The sequence below is a fragment of the Microtus pennsylvanicus genome, chromosome 20 (genome assembly GCF_037038515.1).
Source record: "Microtus pennsylvanicus isolate mMicPen1 chromosome 20, mMicPen1.hap1, whole genome shotgun sequence".
Taxonomy (NCBI): domain Eukaryota; kingdom Metazoa; phylum Chordata; class Mammalia; order Rodentia; family Cricetidae; genus Microtus; species Microtus pennsylvanicus.
The window spans coordinates 4,258,552-4,277,565 of NC_134598.1; the positions used below are offsets into that span (position 1 = coordinate 4,258,552).

A 19,014-nucleotide genomic window follows, 5' to 3' on the forward strand; every position below is an offset into this window, starting at 1 on the left:
TTGACAAAAACATTAATGACATGCGCTCTGCATGGAAGTTAGAAAAAAACACATATTTCACTGGAAAGTGTTATTTATAGCAGTGTTCTGGATATTTTGCATTTATGGGCAGCCATGGTTTCTCCAGACTTTTCATGTATCATAAAAAGGCCTTGATCTCCGGAGGTAAAAAATGTGCCCTCAGCTTACATTCAATCACGCCCCCTTTGATTCTGCTGATGGATGGAACTCCATGAACGCTGCATAGCACTCAAGAACACAGAACACAGGCGGAATGCAGACAGGCGTGTTGACAGGACGTGGGGTACTTACTGATTGAGGAAGGCAAACAGATATCTCATCACGATAAGGACCGACCTGGGCAAGGTCAGGAGCAGTTTGCGGATGTGAAGCGCTCTCTCATAGAGATTATCTATTCCTGCAGGACAGAAGGGGACAAGGTCAGAGGCCCTCCGGGTCACATTTAGAGCAGATCATTGCAGCGCCCCTTACAGGGACACAGCCAGTCAGCAGTACCACCTTGACCATTGCAGGAAGCAGTCACTTGTGTGTGCCACCATCTCGGGGGGTGGTGCTTTCTCTGACCCACCAGCATCTGCTGTTTTCCCTGAATTTGCTGCCCTTACCCGCCTTCCTCTCTCTTTCTCTATACAGTTTTTGAGAGAGGGTCTCATGTACCCCTGATGACCTCAAACTCAAAACCCTTTGGTCTTCGCTTCACAAGGGTCCGGGTAGCACTGGTTTGCTGTACGTGATTGCCACAGTCTTGGCCTTGAGTTCTTTATACATTCAGAAGCAGCTTCTCTCCCTGTGTAAGTGCTATATTTTGCTGCTCATATGGTCCCAGTGCCTTCTTGCTGTTTGTGAACTAAGCCAGCTTTCTAGATATAGCAACATTAATGCCTATCTGTCTGTCTATCTACATACCTATCTATCTATCCATCCATATATATTAACATATATTAATATATCAACATATATAGATACATACATACAAACATACACATACCAATGTGTGTCTCTATCCATCTATCAATATATATCAACACATATCTATATATCAATACATATAGATCCATATATAGATTTACAAACACAAACACATACGTATATTAATGTATTATCTATCCATCTAGTACACCAACATATATATCTATGTCAATACATACATATATATCTATATATAGATATAGATACATAGCAATTTATCTATCTATCTCAATGTTTTGAAATAGTTTTGAAGCTTTCCTGTGATTTTGTATTATGGTTGCTCCTTGACTGTTCTGGAGGTATCGATAAATCAGACCCTGTCCTGAGCTGCTGACACCACACGCTTCGCTCTGTCTCTGGTGGGCCCATCGCCGATGATCTCACTGCTCATGTCCCCATAGGTTTCACCACGTCTCACTCGGATGACTGTGATGCTCTCCTACCTAGTTTCTCTTTCAAATTAACTTGTATGCTCAACCTTGACTTGGGGTCACATGGGGAGGGGTTCAGAATCACTGGGATTCGTTCACGCAGCCAAGGATGGAAACTGTGGCTCTGATTACTCATACTGAGCTCATTTTCCTGGAATTCTGAGTGCTGACTCAAGCTGCTTTCTATCTACTATCAAAGTGGGCATTTTGTTTTATCCTCCATGCAGCTGAAAAGGTATGAAGAATATATGAATATTTTTTGCTCAACCACATAGCACATAACTTATCAGGGTGAGTAGGGACAGACACTTCGGCTCTACCACTGAGGATGCCCAGCTGGAATGAAGCCTGCTCATCTCCTAGGAAACCGGAGTTCAGAAACCATCTACCGGAATGTGACAGTATCATCATATGGTTAACATTCCTATAACACTTTCATTCTTTTAACCCCAATCAGTAACTAATAGTATGAGTGTAGTTATCATGAATTGGATATGGATAGTTCACTTTCTTATGTGTAATGTATTTTAAAATTGGAAAAAAATTCACCATGAATTGGGGTGGGGAGGCAACATCTACTGAATATAAATACATATTCATTGCCCAAGCCATGGTCTTGACTATTTCTTCTGGAAGAAAAAAAAAGTATAACCTACTTATTATTTTTAGGTTTTAAGCAGGTATATAAATTCAGGCCACAAGAATGAAATAATTAAGTTGTCAGTGTTACCACTCAGTGTAGTCCCAGTGAGATCAAAACAGAAGCCAAGAATAGCAGTTTACCTCCTACAGCAACCTGGGGTGGAACCTGGGAACTAGGGGAAGGAGATGCAAGACGAACACTTGAAGTGATGTGGTCTGTGAGCACAGAGACTCTTAAGTGGGGAACCGTGTATCCAGAGCACTGCAGATGCTGCGGGGGTTTATGGCAGGGATTAACTGGCTGAAGGCTTATTATCGAACAGTTTAAAGAGTCTACGGTTGTTGCTGCTCCCTGTTAAAAAGAACAACACCTCCCCGCAAGAGGTAAATTATATACATTATTCTCAATTCTTAAAAATTAACATTGAGTGCCGGAGAGGCAGCTCAGCAGTTTGGGAGCTCTTGCAGAGGATCCAGATTTGGCTTCCAGCACACATTACCTGTGACCCCAGTTCCAGGAGGTCTGATGTACTCTTCTGGGCTCCTGCATGCATGTGGTGTACATATATTTATGCAGGCACATGCACGTACATATAAATAACAAAAATAAAACAACTGGAATTTAGCAGCACTTCCCCTCTACCCATTAGAAAACTTTAAGGAGGCTGGGGAGATGGCTCAGCAGTTAAGAGCAATAACTGCTCATCCAGAGGATCCAGGTTCAATTCCCAGTACCCACATGGCAGCCCACAACTGTCTGTAACTCCAGCTCCTGGGGACATGACGCCTATGACAAAACACCAATGCATTTGTATTTTATGAAAATACAAATAAATCAACTTACAAAAAAGAAAACTTGGACTAAATGGCTTTATGTTCATGCCCTAAACCTGCTATAAGGTTTACTATACCCATGGGGATAAAACATTGCAAAGATAAACAGTCTCACTACTGCCCCCTTTGCTGGCGACATAGAAAAGCACCTGCAGGTTCTGATGAAACCGAGAAAAACCGTGGGCCACTTTCTATTGAAGATCTTGTGGGTTACAAGAGTTAAATCTTTTGAGTCTCCAAGCTAATTTTCTTTTTGACATTAAGACTGAACATTTGAGACAGAAATTTAGCAATTTAAAGCATATATTTTGGGGGGGTCTAGATTAGGGCAGAAAACAAGGGTCAGAAAGGAAATAATACAAATGCAGTCACGTATAATTAGCCCCCCCCCCCAGACAGGGTTTCTCTGTGTACCAGCCCTGATTGTCCTGGAACTCACTCTTGTAGACCAGGCTGGTCTTGAACTCAGAGATCTGCCTGCCTCTGCCTCCAGAGTGCTGGGATTAAAGGTATGCGCCATCACTGCCTGGCCTGTATAATTATCTTTAATGTCTGTCCTATCTCATAAAGGGAATGCCACTCCAGAGGTGAAGCAAGGTGAGGTCACAGCCTCTGAAGGCATTAGACTGATGTTATGAACCTCTTGTATAGATTAAGACCCTCTTCATCTCTCTGTTCTAAATTCAGTCTCTTTTTTCCTGGAAGGCAGTTTGTACATGAAATTCACAGCGACACTATTTATAATATCTCAAAAGTGGGACCAACTCAGATATTGGTAGACCAATGGATGGATAAGTATAATGTGGCATAGTCATGCGCTGGAAAATTACTCAGCCATAAAGAGGAAGGCTATTCCACGGATGAACTATGAGGACGCCACTCTAAGCAAAGCAAGCCGTCCACAAAAGGACAGTTATTCAAGGATACCATTTACGTGAGTCACCTATATTATATCATAAAGCTGAGCTGCAAGGCCTGGGGAAGAGAAGAAAGGGACAGCTGTTGTCTGATGGCTTCCAAGTTTTTGTTTGGGAAGAAGAAAACATGCTAGAAATAAACAACGACAGTGGGGTCACAGTGCTGTGAATACATTAATTTTACCACACACCCAAAGATGGCGAATTTGGTCATGGATTTCACCATAAAAGAAGACTAGCTGGGGAGCCCACGGGGTGCAAATGCAAGGCTTAGATATAATGGGGCTAAAAGAGAGACTCTGAAAAGATGGCAAAAACTACAACACTTATACAACAGAGTGAAAAGAACCATTGCTGGCGGTCTGGGAGCTGCTGCGAATGCATCTGCACCCAGGCCTGGGTCCTATAATGGATGCCTTGGTGCTTCCTGGTGGGCTGCACAGGAGGATTGTGTGTGTAGCCTACAGGAGCTTAGCTTTGCTGCCAACAGCCCACTTCCTCTTCTGAGAGCAGTTAGCAGGGCTGAGTTTGTGACTGCCACCAACACACTGATTAACGCGTACTTCTAGTTGGCAATTCATGGTCCTTCGGCTGTACTGGACAGAAAGACGGATCGTTTATTCTCCACCCAGGAGGTGGCAGGAAAACCAGACTTCATTTGGATTTCTTTTAAGCTGGGTTTTGTTCCCACAATAGAAGACCTCATGCAGTTAGGTAGAAGTGGCATGCATCTAATCTTGGTCATACATACAAAGCCCCAAGGTGAATTTATGAGCTCTTCCTAGCGATTCAGGGATCTCATGCCAGTGTCCCAGCTTCACAGTGGGGTGACAACCTTATGAGCATGTGTGTGAAAAATGCCCCAAACGGGAGCGACTTGAGGAAATGACATCAAGCCCAATGGCCACTGCCCCTCGCATTACTTCTTTGGTGGCACTCTTGTTAAAATATTCATCTGCCAGGACACAAATAATAAACCACAAGGCAGAAATTTCTCCTTGGGCATGAAGACAAAGGAAGGAAAGCCTTCGGTGGCCACAGGATGTATTTCTGAGCCCCAGAGACCAACCGTCAGCCTGCAAGATGAGGTTACCAATAGCGAGGTATGAATCAGTTGCTCGTATGAATAAAAGGGAAAGAGACAGCAGAGGTGTGTGCTAATTCATACAGAAGGATTTCGCCTTGCCTTCTCCTGAGTGACCGCTAGTTTGCTAGGGAAGAGATAAAGCACATGGTGTAAACAGCTGGCTGCCTTCTGCGCGTGAAACCACTGCCTTCTCTCGTTCAGTAGCGGCCTTTTATCTAAACAACAAAAAATAATCCTGGGTCCGCTGACTTACACTGAGCACAGGAGAGAAGCTGAGCCTTCACTTAGAAAGCCTTAGACATCTTCACCTATTGCATACACGCAGCTATTAAGCATTTTCCGAGATCAAGGAGCTCTGAAGAACACAATTCTGTGACATCAAATAGAAATGGAGAATCAGAGGGAAAGCCATGGGGTACGTTAGGAAAAGCAGACATTTTATAACAGCTGTAATATACAAGGTCTAGAAGAGTTCAAAAGCTCAGGGGCTGGAAGGATGGCTCAGTGGATAAGGACACTTGCTGCTCTTGCAGAGGACCTGGGTTCAATTCTCAGGTAGCTCAATCTGGCTCTGGAGGAGGGGGTTGGGCACTAGCTTCTATGGGCACCTGCACTCACATACATAGACACAGACAGACACATAATAATAAGACTTTCAAAGGCTTTCTGCCATGAAAGAACCAAGAGTGGACAACGGATACATATACAAAGAAATACAACAGAGTATTTTGTATGTTCCCAGCTCTCCAGAGCCAATACAAATGTGCAAAAGTAGGATTTGTTACATAAAATAAAAGCCATCATATGACGAGTAAAAACCATATTAAAAGTATGGACTCACAAAGGTAGCAGACCATGATATAATTTAACTTCTAACAACATTATTAGGTTACATATAAGTTACCCATTTAAAAGATGAATCTAATGGACTTAATATACCAGTGTTACATGTCATCTCCATCAAGTTTAGAATATTTTCATCGTTTTGAAAGAAACTGCATACTGGTTAGCTAATACATGGTATGATGAATTTTTACTGAAAGCATGTAGAAATGCTCAATGGGTTATTATTTTCCAGTAACATAGGGTGAGTATCTGATTATGATACACGCTAAGGGAAAGGCCCAGTTACAGAGACCAAAGGTGTATGAGTTCATTTATGTGCAACAATTAGAAAAGGCAAATCTATAGAGAAAGAGAATGGATTCGTGGCTGCGGGGGATGGGAGTGGTAAAGGCTACAGTTGAATGGTAAGCGATTGCTAGGGTTTATCAATTGGGCTTTTTTTTTTTTTCTGGGATAATGAAAATGTCCTAAAATCGATCATGATAACGGTTGTCTAAAACTGTGAGCAGACTAAAACGCTGTGCCCTGTGCTCTCCGGTGGATGAACTATAGGCTATGAGAACTACTAGAGAAAGCTAGTTTGGGAAGGCTGCATCACGTATGTCAGTACTATGTGCAGAACCGGAGAGGCACTGGAAGAGCAGACATTCTCCCCATGTAGATGACCAATGGGTGTTCTTATTTAATAACTTCCAACAGTGATTGTACATTAATTGCATATTAGCTAGTTGTAAAAAGCACGGACTGCCTGCCTAATGGCTCCGAGGAATTGCTGACTTTAGGGTGTAACAGTGGTATCGGGGTCATCTCATGTGTTAACACACATCATGTTTATCACACGCACAATGGTTCTCAGTGGTTTTCATGCTGGTGTTTCACTCTGGGCCGTGGGATTATTATTCTGTTCTATGTGCTTCTAAGCCATTTCCAACCACTTTGAAACGATCCCCCACTGTTTTGTGATAAGAATGCTGATGGAAAAAGAATTTCTCATCTCCCAGAGATGCATACACACCATACATGCTATTATGTCACAGGGAAGACAGCTGAGGCCAGCGGAGCTAGACCCACCGAGCAGCAGGAATTGTTAAAGCTGGGTGATTAATTACAGCGAGGTCACAGGGTCACTGTCTCCTGTAGATGATACGGAAGAGGAACGTGCAAGTAGTAAGGACAACGTATGTCCACACCGGCTTCAAAAGCACTGTGTGCACACGGATGCACAAATGCCCAGAAGGAACACTTCACCGCTTCTCTTTGGATGGTGGCTTACGGGGGTGGGGGTGGGGGAGGAAACGACAGTATTTTGTCCTGTGTGCTTTTTGTGTATTTTTAGAGTTATTTCTGTGACAGGAAAAATATCTGCTGCTCTAAAAATGTTTTCTCATGTCTAAGAAGTCACCTAAATGAGAATACGTTATGCAAATTGAAGTGCAAATGTTCCGTCTGGGCCCACAACCAGGCTGGGGCAAAAAAAAAGAAAAGAAATCCACGTCTTCCTTGAATAATTGCTTGGCTGTATACCTCAGGAATCCAGAGCCATTCTGCCCAGACCGCAGGTGTGACTTAGGGCACTCACAGCCATTCAGAAAGCAGCCAGTTGAAAGAAGCAAAAATAAAATTGTTTGGGTGAGAAACTGAGAAGCAATGAGGCCCGTCATTTTCCAATGTATATTTAATCTGATTTCATCATGTGCTCATCTGGGTAAACCATCCTTTAGAGGAGGTTTCCAGCGAGCTGGGGAATGGCTCGCGTACGTTACCCACAGAGAACGCCGCTACACCCCCTCCCCCTCTACTACACGTGTTTAAGCTTTCCAGGAGGCTCTGCAGAGACGCAGAGAGAGAGGCAGGATAGCAACTCAAGCACACATGCAGGATTCTTTCAAACAATCCAAAAATAGGTAAGCAGAAAGCGGTTGGTGTTTCAGGAACCTACATAAGCTCCGAGGAAGAATGAAAGGGAGACCTTCCCGTGTGAACTGTCATATGAAATGACCTTAGTAGGAAAAACCAAACCAATCACCGTGACTTAAGATGCCACAGGTCAAAACGGCCTATGACCCCAAGATTTCTCCCCTCTAAAACTTTTACTTTCAGCATCCCTAACAACACTAGCGTATGCTGCAGACATCCATAACCGTATTTATTCTCTTTCTTGCTAGATTTTAACTTTCTTGAATGCAAGAATCAAGTCTTAGAGTCATCAGAAAGCTCTGTGTTTTGCAAGTCAGATGTTCCGAGTTCAACCTCTGGATCTGAGTTAAAAGTCTAGAAGTCTGGCTACAGTGGCGAGAATCTGTAATCCCATTACCTTGTGGGGGGGAGATGGGAGGCCAAGAAGGAAGGCTGCCCCAAAGCTGGCAGAAGAATGGGCCTGGAGTATATAGCAAAGAATGAACTAGGGGCTGGAGAGATGGCTCAGTGGTTAAGAGCACCGGCTGCTCTTCCAGAGGTCCTGAGTTCAATTCCCAGCAACCATATGGTGGCTCACAACCATCTGTAATGAGATCTGGCGCCCTCTTCCGGCGTGTGGGCATACACGGAGGCAGAATGTTGTATACATAATAAATAAATAAATCTTTAAAAAAAAATAAGAATGAACTAGAGAGATCCTGCTTCAGTGGAAGGGAAGGAGAGGGCCAACTCCTGAAAGGTGTACTCCATACATATATGCTCCATGGCTCGCTCTGCCTGTCTGTCTGTCTCACAAACAGCAACAGCAGCAGCAGCAACACCAAAATTTGTAGCATTGATAAATACGACATCAGGGGATATATTGATGAATGGCATACCATTCTCACATTTAAGCCAACATACCACAGATCAGTCAATACTAGCCAGGCGTCTCCTCCTTTTTTAAAGAGGCTAGTGACCAGAAGAAAGGGGCTTGTTATATAAAGGGGACGTTATATAAGGAGAGATTCAAACATGCGTCCTTGGAAGTCCTTCCATGCCGAAGAGCTGTCCACTAAAAATAATCACACTTATTAGGGAACCATGACTGAGGGAGACTGCTCGGTACATATGGGAGTTCGCAGCACGCAGCACAGTTAAACAGTTAAACCCCAGGCTGCAAATGCACCCGGAAGTCTGCAGCCCTAACAGTTCCTGAGTCTTCTGTAAGATGTGGCTCTTGGAATGGGGATGCAGCTCACTGGTGGAACGCAAGGCCTGGGTTTGAACCTCAGTACTGGAAAAACAAAACAAAGCAAAAGGTCCACTGCCACCAGGAAGATGGGGAGACGTGCAAGTCGGACAACCTGAACTGGATCCCTGGATTCCCCAGTGGAAGGGATAACCGACACCTGAAGGCTGTGCTCTGGTCTCACATGTACACCATGACACGTGTGCCCTACACATATACACATTTACATATATACTTACACACACATATACTCACATACACAAATAGTAAACAAAGAATTCCATATACTTCTTCTCATTTTCTCCTTCTTAGTCTGCGTATTTTGGTAAGCCCAATGTGCTGAAAAACCTTGACTGATTATTGCAGAAAAGCCACGCTGGAACCAAGCTAATGTTTTGGACAGAGAAACTTCATTTCTAAAGGCACCTGAAGCAATTATGCCGGAAAAAGACATTTGGCAGAACAGCCAGACTGCTAAGTGGCTGTATCGGGTACTGGCACGGGTGACCTGAGCTCCCCTTAGGCACAGCTGTCACAGAAATGAGGACTGGTGACACGGATGGAGGCTTACTTTGTCTCCGCACGATGTTAAACACTTTACCTGAGCTGTCTAATTTTTTCTTCACCTAGACTCTATGAAGCTCAAGAAACAAGTCAGTTAATATGATTAAGTATTAACCTCAGCCCAACTTTAAAAAGCTCGCAAAGCCAGGATTTGAGCCTAAATCTTCCTGACCGGGTGACCTCAGTTATTAATACCAACAATGGAATGCTGCCTCTCACCCTGAAAGCGTCAAATGACTCAATGATGTTAACTGGCCATGCAGCCCCATGGTCTTTGCCCAGCTGTTGCATTTGATTGACATGCTATATCTCCTCAGGAAACCACAGAAAGACACAGGTGACCAGACTTAACTTCTCTAGCATGGACGAGAGGAACTTTCTCGACAGGGCCAGCTGGGCCGGCAGTCACTGCAAGGACTCAGCCTACGAAAGAACCATGGGATGTTCACACCACTCACCCATCTGAATTCCACACAGGATATCTGCCTGGAATGTCTGGGGAGTCTGAGAGCTGAGGCTGTCATACACTGAGAGCCAGGACTTCGCTGATGCCAGCAAGGGGACTTCCGGTGCTAACTTGTTCTTTTTCATTTCAACTTTACCCATAACAATGGACTGAACACTTACTGCGTACTGAGAATTAACCGCGGCAAGTGTGGGCTACAAACCTGAACGTCCCAGCAGCCCTCCCCAGCTGCAGGGCTAGCCACGGGCACCGCATTGAGGAGACGCATGCTTCCTGGGATCTGAATGTATTACACATTGTGTTCTTACAGCCCTGTGGTGTACTGAACAGGGCTCTGCTCACTGCACCAATGAGAGACTACGGTGAGGCAGGCTTACGGAATTTCTACCATCACAGAGATGGCGAGCCTGTGGTGAGCTGAGATGTGAGCCCAGGCTGCCTGTGCAAGGCCTGGCTGCTCGACCTCGACCCTAAAGCCGTTGTCTTATGGGAGGAGACAGAGACAGATTTATGGAAGTACAGTGTGGACAATGAGAATAAGAAAAGAAAAGAGAAAGAAACGGATGCAAATGTTATTCTGGTTTATTTTGTGAGCTTGATACAGTCATTGGGAAGACAGAACCTCAGCTAAGAAGGTGTCCCTACTAGACTGGCCTGGAGGAAAGCCCTCGGGTCATTTTATTGATTAGTAATTGATGTGAGAGGGCCCCAGCTCACTGGAGGTGGTGCTACCCTAGGGTAGCTGATCCGAGGTGAAAGGTTACGCGAGCCATAGGAATAAAGCAGGTAAGCACTGCTTCCCACTGGCCTTTGCAGCATCAGCCCCTGCCTCCGGTTTTTTGCCCTGACTTCCGTCAGCTCTGGCCTGTTAAACTGGAAGTACAAGAGGAAATAAGCCCTTCCCTCTCCAGTTTGCTTTTGGCTATGGTGTTTCAGGGTAACAGAAACCCTGAAACAGATGTATACAGTAGAATACCGGTAAAGGGGAAGGTGACTGACTAACTAACCCCATGTGGGGTGAGAAGGAGGATGGATGGCATTCTTGGAAAAAATGCCAGATTGGCAAAGCCAGGTAGCAGCGGCTATCAAGGTTAGCGGAGGAACAGCCTGGGTAAAGGCATGGAGGTGTGGTGCGTATACTGTTTGGTGAGCCACCCTGCATGTTTCAACAGTTGGAAAGAGTCGGGCAGGTGAGGCGAGGCAGTAGAAACAGAGTCCGGCTCCCAGAGAAGACAGGATACAGGATCGAGTCACTTCGCTGACTTGGCCTTATCAGGAAGGATGTTTTTATGTGGGACACAAGGAAATGGGCTTTCAGCGGTAGAGGAGAGTGACTGGATTCACGTGTTTGAATCTGTGAACAAGATGGAAGGGCGGGGAGGAATTGGCGCTCACCTGCAGTGATAGTGAGGGAACCAAGGGAAGGGGGAACAGGCATTAGAGCAGAGGTCAAGGCAGCAGACTTGTTAATTCAGGGGGCGTCTGATTTGGGGAGGGGGTGGGATGGGTCTAGGGGTGGGGAGGTTTTATTCTTTTTTTTTTTTGGATTTTTCAAGACAGGGTTTCTCCGTAGCTTTTGGTTCCTGTCCTGGAACTAGCTCTTGTAGACCAGGCTGGCCTCGAACTCACAGAGATCCACCTGCCTCTGCCTCCAGAGTGCTGGGATTAAAGGCGTGCATCACCACCGCCCAGCTGGGAGGTTTTATTCTTAAGAGTGAAATCTGGGGGCTGGAGAGATGGCTCAGAGGTTAAGAGCGTTGCCTGCTCTTCCAAAGGTCCTGAGTTCAATTCCCAGCAACCACATGGTGGCTCACAACCATGTGTAATGGAGTCTTCTGGCTTGCAGGCTTACACACAAGAGTGAAATCTGATTCTTAGGAAACCTTCCGTGGTCGAGGTCAGCTGGGCTTCTAGCGGGGGACACGGACACGGACAGAGAGGGGCTCTGCATTTACAGACTCAGGACGTCTGACGGCAGTTCTAACTGAGGCTTGCTGCCGTGACTTTCAGTGTCCTCTGGGAACTGTCAAATCCCCCACTGAAGGAAAAACCACCAGTGTTTTGCTGGTGACTAACCACCAGCCTCACACTGCACAGCACACATCTGCCTATAGGCTCGGGATACTGCTGACAGATAATTTCACACTTGGTGTTTGCGTACCATAAAAATGGCCTTTCATCTCATTTTACCTTATTCCTTGAAGGACTATTAAAAGGTATTTTAACATCATTTGAGAAAATCAAGACGGAAAAGGCTACATTTCCAAGCTTATATTGTTTTCTTGGCACCTGGCACATTTTTTTTTTGTTTTGTTTTTTTCTTTCATTTTTTGGTGACCTAGAGATCAGTTCCCAGATCCATGCAGCCCCAGGGTGTTCAGACACAAAGTCCACCCAGCTCAGGGTGAAGGTGACTCACGTTGGACCCAGAAGGAAACAAATGGCCTCAGGCGGCTGGTGGTGGTGGAATAAATGGGGCTTGGGGTAGGGGTAGGTGAACGAGGGCAGCTGCCTTTCCAGGAAGTTGGTGAGGGAAAGAATTCTGTTGAGGAAAGAATGAGGAAAATGGAAGAGGGGAAGGCTCACTTACTGATACAAGAAATCAGGTCATTAAACCTTTCCTTGGGAAAGAGGGGGTTTTCCAGCCCCCGGAAGTAGAGCTTCAGAACTCCGGCCACAGAGTTAATATCGTGGTTGCTCTGGTCATCGGCCAAAGGATTTTCACCTAAAAGAGAATTCGTTATATACACAGCACTCTTTTTTTTTTTTCTCTCAACAAAAACCCAAGTGTACACACACACACACACACACACACACACACACACAGGGACATATGAGTCTTTTAATTATGTCCTCTGAAAGATTATATGGTACTAAAATTGAAATAATTGGTTTAGATATCCTACCCCATGATTAACCTAAAAATAGCTGGCTAAAATAAAGCTTAAAAAAGTCTTATGCTACCGAACACTCCCTTAGAACTTGCCCAGATCTTAAAATAAAACATTGTAGGGTTTATAATTTTACCCAGCATCTTTTTTATAAAGCTAAATTCAGTATGCTTAGGTTGACATGAACTAGGAAAAACTACATTCAGCGTTTCTTACTTGTCTGGGAGAAAGATACAGTTGAGGTTGGTCTGGCTATGCAATGCGGGTCAGCAACGTTTTCCAGAAGTACCCGACATGGGCTGCGGGCACCTGCACTAAGGCAGCAGCTGTTCGTGGAGGGGGCATGGTGGGCTGACGGCATATCTGAAAGCCGCCTTCAACAGTGGGAGACTTGACAAATAAACCCTTACTCATTCCCAGGACTTTATGTGAAAAGTGAATGCTAAAAAAAAAAAAAATTGACCCCAAACAGAACTATAGTTTCCTTTAGGGCAAATAGGTCTAAGATAATATCCGGCTCCTTACCCTCCTCCCTCCCTGGGAAGGAATATGAATCAGATTCCTTCAGAGCACAGCATGACACAGAAATGTACATCAAACTCCACTGTGCACCGGCAGGCCTGGCCTTCCTTCCCACAGCTCACAGAACAGTCATTACACCTAACACAGGCTTGCCTTTGGGGGAGCTTATTCTCGGGGGCCTCCTGCTTCCCTTCCCTGTTTTACAGGGCAGAAAATTGCTGAGTGTGAACTTAGAAGAATCACTTGTATTATTATTATTATTACTATTATTATTATTATTTACTTATTATTTGTTTTTCCCTTTGAGAGAAAAATCTCACCTAGGTATTCAAAATCAAGAGGAATTTCCAAGGTTAAATAACAAAGTATTCATTTGTCTGTGGTGGCCACAAAGAGCTCTATGTGGGCTTAGCCACTTCCACTGGCCCTCACCACAGGTAGGAGGCGTGGCATGCTTAGCCGCTGATGGGAGACTGGTCTGTCCCACGTGTATGGGTCGGAGACTTGGAAACCAGAAAAGGACATTGTGGTGCCAAGTTTACCTCTTCAACCAAGGTGCCCAACTTCAAAGGGCTCTATGGCAATGTTAGATCAGGGACAACAGGACACACAGGGAGATGGCAGAAAACTCCCTGCTATCGCCACTCTGCATTTCTGCTCTGACTTCCAAGCAGAGGGAAGGCACAGATAAAGATGCGATGCAAACCATGATAGTTGGCAAGTGTTAATAACCAACAGCAGCTGGGCGGTGGTGGCGCACGCCTTTAACCCCAGCACTTGGGAGGCAGAGGCAGGTGGATCTCTGTGAGTTCGAGGCCAGCCTGGTCTACAAGAGCTAGTTCCAGGACAGGCTCCATAGCTACAGAGAAACCCTGCCTCGAAAAACAAACAAACAAAAAAACCCAACAGCACCATTAAGGGATCAGCTATTTTCATAATAACGTAATAACCCTGGGGTTTTGCATATGAGGAAACAGGTAAAATTAAGACTGGAACACCTTGGCCAAATCCCACCATCAGCAATAAAAGAGACTTTGATTCAGTTCTGGGTCTTCCTGAACTAGGTCGGTGTATGGTTTTGAGAATTATAACACATTCATTAACAGTTTAGTCCAACTTGTATCTCAGCCAATCGTGAACATAAAGAAGGCACCGACCCAGGCCACGGGAAGGGAGCAAGGCAAGAGGGTAGGAGGACGGAGAGGGCCACTGACAGAAACCGGAAGTGGGAAAGAGATGCCCCACCCCCACATGTAGGCTGAGTCTAGAACCCTACCAGGTGCCACCTTGACACATGCCATGACCAGTCAAGGTGAATCCTAAACCCAGGGACCAAGCTCATAGGCTTTTCTGCTTTTCACAGCAATAACTCATTCCCAGCTCCCACAACGAAGCCCGTGCAAGATGGAGGCTTAGGGGCCGCTCAGAGTTGAATGTGCAGGGCAGAAAACAGAAGAGAGAGGTTTTTCAACACGTTTTACTTATGGGGAGAGACATCCAGTTACCTCTCTCGAAGGAATTTTTGATATCGTTCACTTCCACCTGCGAACCAGACACTCTGAAAATCCCCTGATGCTGAAGACCTACAGGGTGACAGAAGAGACAATGAGAGAAACCCTGCTGAAGACTTCCGGGAAGGGAGAGCGAGAGAAACTCTCTCCTGCCCTACAACCCCATCCCCACCCCACTGCCGCTCCAAGAATAAAATTCCAGCAACAAACATGCTTATGGAAACAAACCCACTACTTGCTTTAAAATGAGGATTCCACGGTGAAGACTGCTTACCATAAAGATTAATGAACCGAATGCAGCTTTCCACGATAAGAGGGATAACCTGGCCTGAGTCCTGGAGAGAGAGAGACAGAAACCGGGAAATGTCAGAGGGGCGAGTCACACAGAGAAATAAGCCTCAGAGTTTAGTCGTCAGAGTCAGGTGATCTCTTCCAAATACCCCCAACCCCAAATCCTCCTGAAAGAATGAAGAACAGAAAGAGTGACAAAATGGATGTGTAGACAAAGGTGCATTTCGGTTCTGAAGCAAGCTAAATTAAATACATTTAACATACGCTCTCCTAGAAAAGCTAAGAAGCTAATTCACGTTTGGAGCGGTGGTTGTGATTCCCCCAGCTGGGAGGCTGAGTTGGAGGTGAGACTGGATAATACCATCGCCTCACACAAGAGCAACGAGGCCCAAACCTAACTTAGGTGTCTATGCCGAAATGAGTAGCTCCTTTTGAGAGGTTATTACTCAAAGTGATCAGCACGGAGCATGTCAGAAGAATGTCGTACGGCTCAACTGCAGTGCCTCTGTCTGACTGGCTGGTTCAGGATTCTTAGGACCCTCCCCACCACATCGCTAAGCCCGCAGCACCACGGGGTGGTGGCAGTCTCGAAAGCCTGCTGTATTTACTTAGTCTGCATCAGAACTTACTGAGCCTTATAAACTTAGCCCGTCTTAAGGATGAAGACAAGGAAGACTGCTTTGGCCTTCTTGGTCCAACACCTTGTAAAATGGTCGCCATCCTCTACTAAGAAAATGCTGGAAATGATTTAAAAGCCACATGTATAGTATGTCAAATGAGCTGAGGGGCCACAGAAGCCAGGTAAACATGTTCTGATGGCATGTTCTGATGTTCTGATGGCATGCACTCTGGGAGTTACAAAGTTACTAGGGATGGCGTCGCTTCACGTGTCCTTTTTAGACCCATCTTTTAGGAATTAGATCTCTCCAGGAAACTCAGGACTTGAAAGGGATCAGCTGAAGTTGGGCAGACACTCCTGTTCCGAAACGTTAAGAACTTGGTCTTAACATACTAGGACAATTCGGACCGTTAACTTTCCCAGTCCAGCAGGGAAGGAGAGACTGGGAATGATGCCTCGTGGCGGCCCAAACTCTTCTCCCTGTCTTCGTTGTCTCCAGTGTGGGCAATGTGCTTCTTAAGACACAGTTTTATTGTCAAGCTTTAAGGCAATCAGTGGATAAGCCACTTGATGTTTCAATTACTTCTGGAGACTGTATTAGGTTTCTCTAATGAGTTAATTTGTTTTAGGAGCATACGTTTTTATGAATTCCTTAAAGAAGAGCCTTAAAAAGGAAAACACATTTTAGTGAAGGGCTAGTTGGCTCATGAACAGTGATGTGATCACATCAAAATCTACCGAGTACGCGAAGGGATCTTTTTCTGTAAGACACAAGCATGGCTTCGTGGAAGCAACATTTTACAGACAACTCATGTCACACTGCAATTTAAAAGAGCGACAAATAGTTTTTACGTGTGAGTGATGAAAAGGAAGATTAGTTTACATCTCTGCTGAACTTAGCATGAAGACAGAGAATAAAAGATTAAAAGAAAACTGTTTGCACTCAGCGAGTTCGCATCTTCATGGCATTGTATGAACCATTCTCGTCCTCACTGTCCCTTAGATGATGGCTGATTTCTTCCCAAAGATCAGTATCTCGTTTTAGATAGAGTGCACTTTGTAGTCAAAATATAATGAGCATTTTAATCTCATAGATGCCAGCTGTTTGGGTTGAAAATATTTAACAAGGAGTGAAATTATGGGCTACTTTCCAGCTACTACCATTCAACCATCTCTCTGTGTCTCAGTTCCCCTGTGGGCAGATGGTTTTGCTCTTGTTGTTTCTTGGTGCAATTTGGGAGAGCTCAGACACACTCTCTAATAGTAGTAGAGAGAGAGACCTCAGCACCTCTCGGTTGCCAGGGTGCCAGAGACTCTTGCGTGTTCCATCTGCACAGCGCACACAATGGATTTTTCACGACAACGCCCTTAGTCTTTCTCTAGTCCCTCAGTTTGCTTGCCTTTAACTGACAGTTTTTAGTGGAGAATTATCAAAATCCCTCCTGTGTGCATCATCTTAAGCAGTTGTTCCTGCACCACAGCAGCAAAGGGAGCAGAATGGTTCCTTTGCCTCGCTGGCTTTTCTGCCTTCTCCCCATGCCAGGCCATCAAGGGCATAGCTCGCTGTCTTCCTTTGATTGCTTCCCTCTTTCTGTTTAACCAGCTTCTGTCTATAAGCTATGGGGTGGGAAACTAGATAGCAAGTAAAATTTGACAATAATTTATATTAAATTAGAGTCAATAGGAGCTTAAGGCTCAAGGCAATGGCTTTGTGATTGCGATTTAGGTTGTTCGGTGGTCTTTCACTTAATCCCAGGGTTAGGGCTCACTTTCAAGGCTTCCAGAGGTTTCTAATTTCTCTCTCTGTATGCACACAAGTATAAATGTATTTAAGTGTCATGTATGCAGCACACACACGCATTAATGCAATCTTTTAAATTGTTAGTGCACAGTTTAATAAACAGATCTATCTTAAGGAAGTTAAGATGTCTATAACAGAAATTATGGACTGTATCATACATTTAAAATGTCATTTTTCTATTATAGTTAGTTTTCAAAAACACTGTAGCCCATTTCACGAAATGTTATCTCTAATGGGAAAGTCTCTTTTTCGTGCAATTTACATAAGAATCCACACTTAAATATTAAATATGTATTTGATATTTAACACTGGCTTTTCCTAGCACAAACTGCATGCATTTGCTGAAGGCATCAGGTAAAAACTGGTTCATCCACTCTTACTGGTGAGGCTTATTCCTCTTCAATTAGTGTCTACTTCCCACGGGTTTTTCTAAGTAAAGCCTATTTATAAACTAATTTCCAACTGCAAACATTTTTCTTTTAAAGACTGTAAAAACTCCAATTAAAGCCAAGCATGGGTAGGACTCGCAAATGATGCCAGCGCATAGAGACCCCTGCTTCCCTCCGGCACAATACCTGATGTCTCGCGTGAGAATTCCTTCGTCCCCGGCTAGAAGCATTATCAGAAATACAGGATGAGAAAGAAGGCAGAGAGTAAACACAGCAGAGGTACAAGATACAGACTTCAGGGCTGTACAAAATTTATCCAATATAATGAATTCCTTAAGTCATGAGAAAGCCAGACTCGTGCCTTGCTTCAGAGAGAGGCTAACACGGATTTAAAAAACATATACAGTGGGCCGTCTCATTTGCACAAGAGAAAATATTTAATCAAGTTTGTCTTTTCCTTTTTCCTGCAAAATTTGGCTTGGAAAAAGGAAAAAAATGGGGCTTTTTCTTTGATATGATATTACCATATGATAACACCCACATTTATTTCTTTCTTCAGAAGATTCTCAATCCAAATATTCTCTCTTCTCTGACTTCAGGAAATATTATATTGATTTTCTGGGGGAAGCAAAGAGCCCCAGGACAGACTCCGACATAATGACCTGCCTCATTCACAGGAGGCTGAGACCATTATAGTGAGAAGCAGGGAGGTCAGCCACTGGTGACTGATGCAGTACCTTGACGAACGTCTCCAAATCCCCATTAAACAACTTAGCATTATACTGGGAGCGGGGCCTGGACTTCCTGTGTTTCTGGGGCTTAGGGGGGACGTTTGGAGGCCTAAGGGAAGGGAATATAATTACTGAGCATGGCAGAAATCAGACAATAAATGAAATACCTTAGGTCACATCAAAATAACAAAGCCAGGGGATCCTGTGTTCCTTTCCCACCCCAGCCCAGGAGAAAGCACTCCCATCCTTTCCCTTCCACTTGATTTGATGTATGTATTAGATTACAGTGTTCCTATGTGCTGGACCTGGCCATTTTGTTTTGTGTTCCATACTG

The 19,014-nt window shown here is 44.6% G+C and overlaps 1 protein-coding gene across 2 annotated transcripts in view; it reads right to left on the reverse strand.

Annotated features, from left to right (window-relative positions):
• The window catches only part of Srgap1 (SLIT-ROBO Rho GTPase activating protein 1), a 273,061-nt gene that overhangs the window by 30,488 nt on the left and 223,559 nt on the right, over positions 1-19,014 (reverse strand). Inside the window, exons 12-16 of one of the 2 annotated variants that reach the window (XM_075954130.1) lie at positions 18,136-18,169; positions 15,124-15,184; positions 14,844-14,921; positions 12,516-12,650; positions 313-418 (exon numbers count right to left, since the gene is read on the reverse strand). In XM_075954130.1, coding sequence (XP_075810245.1) covers positions 313-418; positions 12,516-12,650; positions 14,844-14,921; positions 15,124-15,184; positions 18,136-18,169 — 414 coding nt within the window. Of the gene's footprint in view, positions 1-312; positions 419-12,515; positions 12,651-14,843; positions 14,922-15,123; positions 15,185-18,135; positions 18,170-18,686; positions 18,790-19,014 lie in introns of both variants that reach the window. The other variant, XM_075954131.1, reaches the window with a different exon arrangement.